This window comes from Trifolium pratense, linkage group LG6 (genome assembly GCF_020283565.1).
Source record: "Trifolium pratense cultivar HEN17-A07 linkage group LG6, ARS_RC_1.1, whole genome shotgun sequence".
NCBI lineage: Eukaryota > Viridiplantae > Streptophyta > Magnoliopsida > Fabales > Fabaceae > Trifolium > Trifolium pratense.
The window spans coordinates 36,759,257-36,770,204 of record NC_060064.1 but is presented as its reverse complement, the minus strand read 5'-3'; the positions used below and the strand labels follow the sequence as shown (position 1 = coordinate 36,770,204).

At 31.2% G+C, this 10,948-nt stretch overlaps 1 protein-coding gene across 1 annotated transcript; it reads right to left on the bottom strand.

Moving 5' to 3' along the window:
• Positions 1-6,413: 6,413 nt before the first annotated feature.
• Positions 6,414-8,684, bottom strand: LOC123889736 (probable indole-3-pyruvate monooxygenase YUCCA8). Its single transcript, XM_045939222.1, has 3 exons — positions 7,844-8,684; positions 7,380-7,751; positions 6,414-6,963 (listed from the first exon to the last, which is right to left on the bottom strand). Exons 1-3 carry the CDS (start codon positions 8,489-8,491, stop codon positions 6,736-6,738), a joined length of 1,248 nt encoding a protein of 415 aa, XP_045795178.1. The 5' UTR covers positions 8,492-8,684; the 3' UTR covers positions 6,414-6,735.
• Positions 8,685-10,948: the final 2,264 nt, after the last annotated feature.

Sequence of the window (10,948 nt, the reverse complement as noted above, 5' to 3'; positions counted from 1 at the left end):
TCAATAATCAATGTACAACTGATTCCTTTAGAATATATATACGACTAGAAAAGAGTCGTTGCAAAGATGACCGTTGAAGTTGATGATCTTTTGTCTTCAAGCAGCCTGTCTTGATGCAGATTGGTTGTATCCAAAACTAAGTAAGAGTTTCAGGTACTTTGACTACTGCAGAGAAGACTTTCCTTATTCAGCTAACACCACTGATGACCCACATTCTCAAAAGAGGACAGACAAAAGGAGATTAACTGTTCTGATCAGGCTTGAAAGGTCCTTTTCTTCATTGGTAGAAGAGTTGACTTGCAAAAGAGAATCTTTACAAACTTCAAGAAGATCATCAGAGCTTGATGAAGTTAAGACCTTAAGAAGTTCTGAAGACTTCATCGTCTGAAGATTACAACTTCTGAGTCTCACAATCTTCTGATCGCTTACAAACTTCTGAAGTCCTTATCTTCTGATCATTGATCAGAGCTTAATTGAATCTAAGTCCTGCACACTTAAATTAAATTTTTAGTCCTTCCAATTGTTTATTAATACTTTGTTATCATCAAAACCTTAATAGATTTAGGGGCAAACATTTTTAAATCAATTTTGTTCCAACAAGTTGGTCCCGGGTCCTACTCTTGGTTCATTTGAAATGAAGATTTTTAAAAGTATTTGGGATAGTCCGGCCCCTTCGAAGGTGACAACTTTCTCTTGGCAACTCCTCTATGATCGTGTTCCGACAAAGGAAAATCTTCTCTTGAGAGGTATTATTCAACAAGATATGGGTGGTAATTGTGTGTGGTGTGAAGGTCTTCCGGAATCCTCGAGTCATTTATTTCTTCATTGTAAAGTGGCTCATTTAGTTTGGTACGAGATTTTTAAGTGGTTGGGTGTTGTGATTGTGATGCCGTTTAATCTTTTTCATCTCTACGATTGTTTATGTGATGCGGCCTCAACTAAAAAGTCTAGAAATGGCTTTAGGTTGGTTTGACATTCGATTATTTGGTCCATATGGAAAGCGGGGAATAAAAAGGTTTTTAATGGCATAGTGATGGAGCCTTTGGAGATTGTGGATGAAGTGAAAGTTATTTCTTGGATGAAGTGAAAGTTATTCCCCATGCCTTTTTTACGAATGGACTTGGGAGCCTGAAATTTGCTTTAATAGATGACGGTCCTTGACCTTGTTTTGGAGTGTTGGGGTATTTATTATTCTTTGTTGTAGTTTTGTGGCTGCTATGTTTTGTTTTAGTAGGAATTTTTTTCCTTTCCTTTGGTTAAAGGGGTTTGCCGACTATGCTCATTGTAGTGCTAGGCCTTGCTCCATGTTTGTATTTTTGTTCTGCTTTTCTTTATCTTGACTCTTCTTGTGCCTTGATTTGTGGTTTAATAAATTTTAAGACATTCAAAAAAAAAAAAAATACAAAGAATCAACCCCCTACCAAAAGCTCAGATTATCTCCTTCCACAAAAGATGAAGTGCTGAATGCTATAACCGTTCCTCTTCTAGGTGAAATGCATCAATAACTTGGTTTCTTTTACTTCAATAATATTTCCTAGCTATATAGGATCCTCAAAATTGTCAACTATATACGGTTCGCAGAATATCTAGAAATAACATAACTTTATAATAAATTGTTTTTAATTTTTTTTAGGACGAAGTTGAGGGTCGAACCTAGGACCTCATACATACTACATAAATCTTCCACCACAAGTCCAACCCTAGCTAGTAGCTAGCAACTTTAACTTATTTTAAATTTAGACTAAATATATATCAATTTTTGTTGACCAAATTTTCTCTTGTATTATGTTTTATCGATTGTTTATTTACTAAGAGTACTTTATTATTTTAGATTTTACTCTCTACGGGACATTTTATAAGCAAATTTCATGTTTTAAAATTCATTGCATAATTAATGCATCTATACTATAATAAAATCTAGATATATTAATTATATAATAAACTTAAAAAGATGAAATTTGCTTATAAAATGTCACGGAAGGAATACCTTGGAAGGAATTACCGAGTTTGTTAAAAATAGGTAAAATGCAGTTGATTAATTTACCCTATGACTTAGTGAACGTAAGCAAGGTTTTAAATAAAGGTCCGTTACCGCGAAAACGGCCGCGACAAAAAGGTATTGGAGCCTAGCGTTACCGTTTTTCACCGTTTTTATATGGTGAAAATAAATCACGCCGAAACGCCGTTACGGCCGTGACGAAACACCGATACAACCGCAAAGAAACGCAATACGGCCGCCACAAAATGCTAATAGATAGAGATTTATATTTTTTCCAATAGAAATGCATAAAAATCACATTTTTAATACAAATATGAACATAAATTATAAAGTGTTATATCTTTTTAATTCTTTCCAAGTTCAAAACTTTACATTTATCTCATATTTAAGTTATTATACATATATCATAGTACAAATAATTTTAATAAGATTTGTGTGATATTGTGATTTATTCACACCGCGACGACCGTATTTCATAACGCAACAGCCATAAAAGCCGAAATCGCGAAATCCTTGATGCGACCGCGACCGCTATTTAAAACCTTGAACGTAAGTACATGGTTGGTCTAGCTAGTACAATTGGTTTGGTATGGTAAGAGACTCAAAGTAGGCTTTACCATCAATTCATTCTGTTCATATGGCTTCATTAATCATTAGTTTCCAACTAATGTGAACTGTATTAAAGTTATTAATTACTATATATAATATACACTAATTAAGTGAACACTCTTATCACCAAGCTAGCACAGTGTTAAAATATTTATCTAATATTATTTGGTATAGAAATATAAAATCAAAAGTTGTTTTTTGTGGCTGTTAAAGCTTTATGCATGTGCATAACAGCAGTAGTTTATTGGTATACAAATGATCTCAGCATTTCTCTTCCAGAAAAAAACATTCAATCAAACTCCAAAAATAGAAATTAATAAAGGAATATTCATGTAACCAATTTTAGCCACCACAGAGATGTGGTTAATTATGAATTGGTGGGCTTGTGGGATCCATGGAGGAGTTGTGGGCCATATTCATCTCATGTTAGAACTAATACGGGCAGGTTGTCTATAGAAACACCGAATTGGGTGGGTCATTGGAGGATATACTTCGGCTCTGTTTTGTAAAAAATAATGGATATATAGTTGATAAAATAATTTATAGCAGATGAATTTATATCGAGTAATTTTTAAGTCAGTTTTTACTTTTTAGTTTATGCTGAATAAGTTAGTGGATTGAATTTACTGTTTAGTAAAAATAGTCAATTAAACTAACTTATAAGTATGAAATGACATAAAAAAATATTTAATTAATATTTATATTTTTTAAGCAAGATAGTAGGGGTAAAATTGAAAGAAAAAAATGATAAACTATAAACTAGTAAAATAAATTACAAGTTTTTTTTAAAAACGTTTACCAAACAAACAAGTCTTTTTTTTTTTTATCATATAAGCTTATAAGCTATAAGCTCAAAATCCAATCTTATCAAACAGAGTCTTAGTTATTACTACTTTCATGACTTCTATGACAACATCTACCACTTAACATGTATGACATCAATATTTAATTGACTCTTTTTTTTTTTTTTATATTTTTAAGAAGTTAATTACACAAATTTTAAGATGATTTTATTATATTTAGTTTTCTTAATTAATGCTTCACAAAAACTAGTTATCATTTTTTTTTCATAAGTATGAAATAATCAAATAGATCTATATTGTTTGATTGCTTAAAAATAACATAAAATGAATACTGTTTGATAAAAGACAACATAATAAGTTGTAACATTTTGTACCAGAAATAATAAATTGTAACATTTATGTTTTTATATGAATGGGTCAGATTAGCAAGATAATCAACCCTACAACACATGCTCCATATATTACACTATGTTTTCATCAAATACTTGAAGCTTGGCATTATCATTATGTGTAAAAATTTGTAAGTATTTGCCATATATATAAAATGAATATAAAATTTTAAATGGTAAAAATTTAACAAATAGGAAAAATGAAAGATTTTGTGGGATTGTCATTTAAGTAGGAAAAAATGTAGGTTTTTTTATATTTTTTATTTTAAAGTTTTGATCGGTAATTTTTTTTTTGACAAATTTTGATCGGTAAATTTAAGTAAAAAAACCTCAAGATGAGTTTTATTCAGAGATAACTAATTGAGTGGCCCATGCTTTGACTAACCTGTCTTACTTTTTTGCTAGTCACCAAATTTTTAATCATTTTCTCCCCCATTTTTTTTTTGGATTCTACATTAATTGAAATGATAAGTTTTTATCCGTAAAAAAATGAACAATAAGTATAAGTCAATTTTTATTTACATGATAAAAACTAAATTAATGAAAAATGAGAATGAAAAGTATAGGATATTCAACATTTTTTTTTTGTACAAAGGGGGGATATTCACCTATTTATCTTTAAATTTAAATATTTTACTATTCAATTTTGTGTTGTTTTTTTAATCAATAAGAATCAAACTCAATAAGTCTCTTGAATTAGTTGATAAAGACATTGAAAAATATGCAAGAACTGTGGTGAAATTTTGATTAATAAACTATTTAACCAAATATTTAAAAATAAAAATCAAACTCAATAATTATGATTTTCAACAATCACACAACATAGTACCATACACTATTTGTACTAGACTTGGTGGTACACTGTCGCTTAACTTTTTCATTTGCAATATTAATAAAGTTCCAATTAAATTTTACATCACATATTAAGCGCTTTGGTTCAATATGTCATTTTCATTTTCCCAGTTGCCAGGGTGAAGTTTCCCCATATAGTTAATGTTTGGTTTTTATGATAACACTAGTACAATTTTTGGTACATTTGTTTTGTTGTAATGAATGATCATGAGTATTAATAGTATTTTCTAAAGGGTTTTTCTAACATGTGCAACGTTGCATATAATCAACTTTTTTCTTTCTCTTCATCAAAGTATGGTAATTATCACATGTAGATTGTTAAGAAGTCCCACATCGGTTGAGAGATGGCCTGACTAAGTGTTTATAAATCAGAGGCAATCCTCACCTTACAAGCCGGTTTTGTAAGGATGAGTTAGATCCAATACTCATTTCTAAGATGGTATCAGAGCCTCTCCAAGATCCGTTGGGCCACCCGATATCGGGTCACCTACCATTTATATCCGCGTACCAAGCCAATAGCGCTGGACGCGAGGGGGTGTGTTAAGAAGTCCCACATCGGTTGAGAGATGACCTGACTAAATGTTTATAAACCAGGGGCAATCCTCACCTTACAAGCCGGTTTTGTAAGGATGAGTTAGGTCCAATACTAGAGTATATTCGTTTATTCGTCCTTGCATAAGTAATCACTATATATGTGAATCAAAGTAAAAAACTTTTGCTACTAATCAAGAACATAAGATTCTATGCAAGTAATCACTATATATGTGAATCAAAGTAAAAAACTTTTGCTACTAATCAAGAACATAAGATTCTATGCCAACAAAAGAAAAGCTACAAAACACAATTAATGAAGGAAAAAATAATAGATAGTGACCATAGAGCGATAGATTGAATGTGAAGTTGAAATTCTAACATTGAACTTTATTAATCACAAAAGAACTATAGTACTAATGTACTATATATATATATATATATATATATATGTTACATAGAACAGGAACTATAGTATTAATGTACTATATGTTACATGGACCTCAATCATCTAAAATTGTGTACGGTGTGCATATGCTCTAGCAACAATTGTGTACTATATGTTACATAGGAATTGGGAGGTGGAGGTCACTCATTTTTTCCGAGAGGCTAATCGACGTGCAGATGTTTTAGCAATCATTGGATGCATTTTGAACTATATAATAACTTTTTATTAGTCTTGACCGTTACAAATTAGTGGATTAATCTTATGATGCAACAAAGACTATTACCCCTAGAATGATTACTAGGTAACTTGTTTCCATTTTATGATGCAACCAGGACTACTACCCTAATTAAGAAAAAAAAATAGACTGAGAAGGATATATTTTTTTTCTTTCATTATCAATTTAATGTGGTTTGGGGGTCAGTTCTGACATCAAGTGGTTTCAGCCCCCGATCGCAATTGCGGGGATCGAACCGTGATATTTTCTACCAAATTCAGCGTTAATCACCACTGTACCAAGTAACGATTGGTAAAGTGAAATGATTTTTGTTGAATATATTAACGTAAAAATGAGCCGAACAATAAATTTAAGCGTAAAGATCACGTTCGGAGTCAAAAGTTACAAACCTAAGCTTCAAATTATAATCATTTCTATAAACAAAATCAATTTCAACCAACATCGCCCAAACATTCATGTCAAGATCAATTATGTGTCAAGAATTACTTTTAGAAGCAAAACCAAACATACACTAAAGAACGAGAGATATTGAAAGTGAAGTTACAAATTCAACATTGAACTTTATTTTATTAATCACCGAAGAACTATGGAGTATACTGTGTTACATGTATAAATCAACCAAATGAAATACATTAGAATGTCTTAGAAAATTAAAAGAATGAAATTAAAAAGCCTCATCAACCAACCACATAAAAACTTGGGTCTTAGGAGAGGGCTATGTTTTTCTGTGTGCTATATCTGTTTCTGTTTTTTTTTTTTTGTATAGTATATGTATTTTTTTTTTACAAGATATTGTTATTTTTTCTTTTGTTTATACAACAAAAAATTCCTGAGACTAAAAAAGAAGCATAATTTTTATGTCAAATCCTTTAGAATTGTGAAATGCAACGTCTATGACAAGCAGTGTTGCGTTGCTTCTTTTGTTTTGTCTCATGTTTCCAAACTTTTCCAATATCTTGTGCAATTTTAACAGCATCAGATGAAACACCAGAAAGCCCTCTCTTTGTAAACCCTACTGCATAAAGCCCTGAATTTCCTTTCCATCCATGTGGAAATGGCATTTTTGGGTATCCATTCTTTGAGAAAAATTCACCTTCCTGTATACATAACATAACAAAATTAGTTCTTTGATCACAAAAAAAAATACTAATTATTATATAATCATTGTTTAAGAAAAGAAGCTTCTAAAACAGGACAAAAAGATTGCCCCCGGAAAAGTTTAGTATATGTTTGGATTTGCGGTAAGTTTAGCAAAATTACTGTGACAAAGTAATTATGCAAATTTCACTACTAATCCAAAGATGTACAGGTATTTTTAACTTTTTTACTATTTACTATTGTAAAATTGTAGACACTACTTGATCCAATGAAATCTCAACTGTTAGATTATTTTAACATTCAGATGTGTTAAGATTAATCTAATGGTTGAGATTTAGAAGAAGTGAACCAGACGAAAGAGGATCAAAGTCAACTATAAAAGTTAAAAATAAACAGATCTAGAACAAATATTCACCTGAAGCCAAGAAGGGACATTGCTGCGGTAACCAGTAGCAAGAACAACTGCATCAATATCAAGCTTTTCACCATTAACAAGTTCAACTTCATTATTATTAAACCTTTTGATTCCAGGAACAACGTTTATATCGCCGGATCTAATTTTCTCCAGAGTACCAATATTCAAAACTGGTGTTTTTCCTTCTGTGTTCTTCAACTGTAAAGGACCCATTGAAGGTCTTTTGATACCATATTTTTCCATATCACCCAAAATAAACCATGTCAAGATCAAAAGAAGCTTGTCAACAATCCAAAGTGGTAACCATTTTAGCATCATAACTGCTAATTCAAAAGTTGATATTCCAAATATTTCTCTTGGTAAGACATGAACCTGTGAATAAAAAAACAGAACAGCCCTGTTAGATTTTTTACTATGAAACACTGACACAGACACCGGACACTGGACAAAGAATGAGAACTTACCGAGCTGCGACAAACCATTGAAGGTAAAGCATGATGATTGCTAAGATCAAGTGAGAGTTCCATTCCAGAATTTCCACATCCAACAACAAGAACTTTCTTTCCTGTGAAATTTTCCCCTGACTTGTAATCACAAGCATGAACAACTTCACCTTTGAATTCAGAAAGTCCTTCAATTTCGGGAGTAACACGCTCAGCATTTTCGCCGGTAGCAACAACTAACCACCTACAAATATACTCAACTTCATTGGTTTTAACTCTCCACAATCCACTTGTTTCATCATATTTAGCAGATTGAACACACTCGTTGAATTGCGGGTTGATTTCGAATTTGTTAGCATAAGTTTCAAGGTAGTTTATGAACTGTTTCTTTGAAGGGTATTCAGGGAAATCATCAGGGAATGGAAGGTTAGGTAGTTGACAGAATTGTTTTGGGAGATGAAGTTTTAATCTATCATATGTTCTTCTTTGCCATAGTGATGCTATACAATCAGCTCTTTCGAGAACAACGAAGGGTACTCCTTGTTCTCGAAGACATGCAGCTGTTGCTAGGCCAGATGGACCTGCGCCTATGATCACAGGTCCATTGACCCAAATGCAACGGCGTGAAAAAAAGTCTTCGTGATCCGCTAGGCGAAATAAATTCTCCATTTTGTTGAGTTTGGTATGATCAAGAAATGAAAAAGATTGTTTCTTGGATGATTTTGTTTTCAAAATTGTTTAGAGTTGAAATAGAGAAAATGTTTGTGTTTATTGTTTGTTTGTTTTTTTGGTTTGGTTTGTTGTAATTGAGAGAGGAATGAAATTTGGTTATAGAATTGAGAATGTGAGTGTTGGATTGAATGAAGAATGAGGAGGAGTTGAAGGGCTTAAATAGAGGAGACTTGCATGTGATGAGGTAATGAGGTGGGGGGAGAGTTATTGATTTCTCATTAATTATTAAATTATTAAATTGCTTCTGTTATTTTTTTTTAACAACAAAATTGCTTCTGTAGTTCTGTTATTAAAGTGTATAGTTTAATAAACTTCTTATCTTTGATTTTTTATTTGTTTTTGGGTGAAATAAGGTAAGTGTCAAATTGACAATGAAGTTTGATGTGTACATTGTCAAATCATAATAGTGCTATTGAATATTCATTTTTATTGATTTAGAATGTTATTGTTTTTGGTGTGTTAATACTTAATACTTTACAACATTATATTCTGTGCTATTATTTTATTAGATTCTACTCGTTAAAATAATGAGGGAGGGATTAGTAGCTAATAATTTTATGGGGTATTATTCTTTACTTGGAAAGGCTTCTTCAATCATCACATTCACACTAACAATGGGTTATGGTGCTTCTTTTTTTTTCTTTCTTTTTATAAGATATTCAAAGTTTTTTTTTATTTTTTTTATTTTTATAAATAAAGTCGGGCACTGATGTTAACATCCGAATCGACGTAGCCGACAACGGTTCTCTACAACATAGTTGTTTCAGAGGAGGAGGTTGTACCTACAGACACTTCGACGTTCAAGCTAGTATTTGTGTGAAGTGAAAGTTTTAGAGGGTAAGAATAGCCTACATGATCCTTCTGCATTTGAAGATATATATATATATATATATATATATATATATATATATATATATAGTCCCAAGCGCGGAGCCAATGTCATTAATGTGAGAGTGGATATGGCGTCTTCGCCATTAATGACTGTCGAAATAACGACTCAAAACCATGACTGACAGTAAATGCATATATCATTCTGATGTCGACCGTTACGGAAGGCCGACTTCTGTGACCATTGAACAATAAGAGGCGACCTTGGGCCTTTGTCTAATTGAGCCGAGTTCAGCGTATCGGAGGAGGATATCCTCGGTGATTGGGCTTTGGGCCCAATTTAGAACATGTACAAATTGACTCATATATAATCAATTGACACGGTTGTTAAGAAGTTAATTTCATATTTCGTAAGTGTATATTGAACTATCGATGTTGGCGAGAGAATTTAACCGATAGATAATAGGTAAATATTTTATACTAATATCCTATGAGTCCTGAAATTTATGCTAATCCTGATAAATTTTTGAAATTCAACTCACATGATTTTTTAAAAAAAAAATTAAAAAATTAAGGAAATGCCTAATTAATGAAAAATATTGTTTTCATAAAAAAAAGATATATTTAAATTTTTTTATCATAATATTGACAATTACTGTAATATTGTATTTTACAATTGAAAAATTAAGGAAATGCCTAATTATTTTTATCATAATATTTTATTTGATAATATTGACAATTAAAATTTTATTTTTTATCCTAATCCTAATTTATGAAGAGGTTTAACAGTTAACACCTATGAGTGATCTGTAACACCCCTTAATTGGGTAAGATTTTTACCTGACAGATTGTTTTGGAAGGAGAATTAATTAAGGTGTGGATAAGAATTATACTACTCATAATATGGAAAATATATATTTTTACTTTTAAAAATTGTATGGTCATACAATCATAGTTTAGACTCGAATATAATGAATTACAACATGTTTTTGATTTAAAAACAATGAAACACTTTTAAAAAGGAAAAAGAAAGAATTTTTAAAATAAAAATTAGCACAAAAGTAAGAGACGCGGGAAAAGGAATTGGGGCACAAGCACAACAATATTGATCAAGTTTATATATATTTTTAGAAGGAAAAAATCCATTATTATAAAAAAAAATAAAAATGAGGTGGCATTGGGGAGTGATGAGTAAGGGGAGCCAGACCCACGTGGATTGCATGAGCCAAGTTGCAATGAGAGTTTCAAAGACCCCCCCTGTAAAGGAGTGTTATAAATGAGTTGGTTTAAATTGGATTCTCAACTTTAATCAAGTTTTATTTTAATCACTCAAATTTAATCAAGTTGAATTGGTTTAGATGAACGAATTTAAATTGACCTATATAACTCTTAAAAATGACAAAGTCATATGAACTTACATGCATAAGTGAAAAAATCTCACATTCGACCTAATAATTTTGATATTATTTTATTGAATGAACTATAATTTATGGACAATTTTAAGAAAGTTTTGATTTCATCTACTAACACTAACAAAACTAACAACTAGTATTTTTCATTAACGGT

What these genes read in the sequence shown, in the direction of transcription:
- LOC123889736 (XM_045939222.1), bottom strand. Translation starts at nt 8,491, where the DNA reads ATGGAGAATTTATTTCGCCTAGCGGATCACGAAGACTTTTTTTCACGC. An exon ending in CAATGGTTTGTCGCAGCTCG is followed by an intron (nt 7,752 to 7,843) that starts GTAAGTTCTCAT and finishes TTTTATTCACAG; the next exon opens with GTTCATGTCTTACCAAGAGA. An exon ending in ATGTCCCTTCTTGGCTTCAG is followed by an intron (nt 6,964 to 7,379) that starts GTGAATATTTGT and finishes TTATGTATACAG; the next exon opens with GAAGGTGAATTTTTCTCAAA.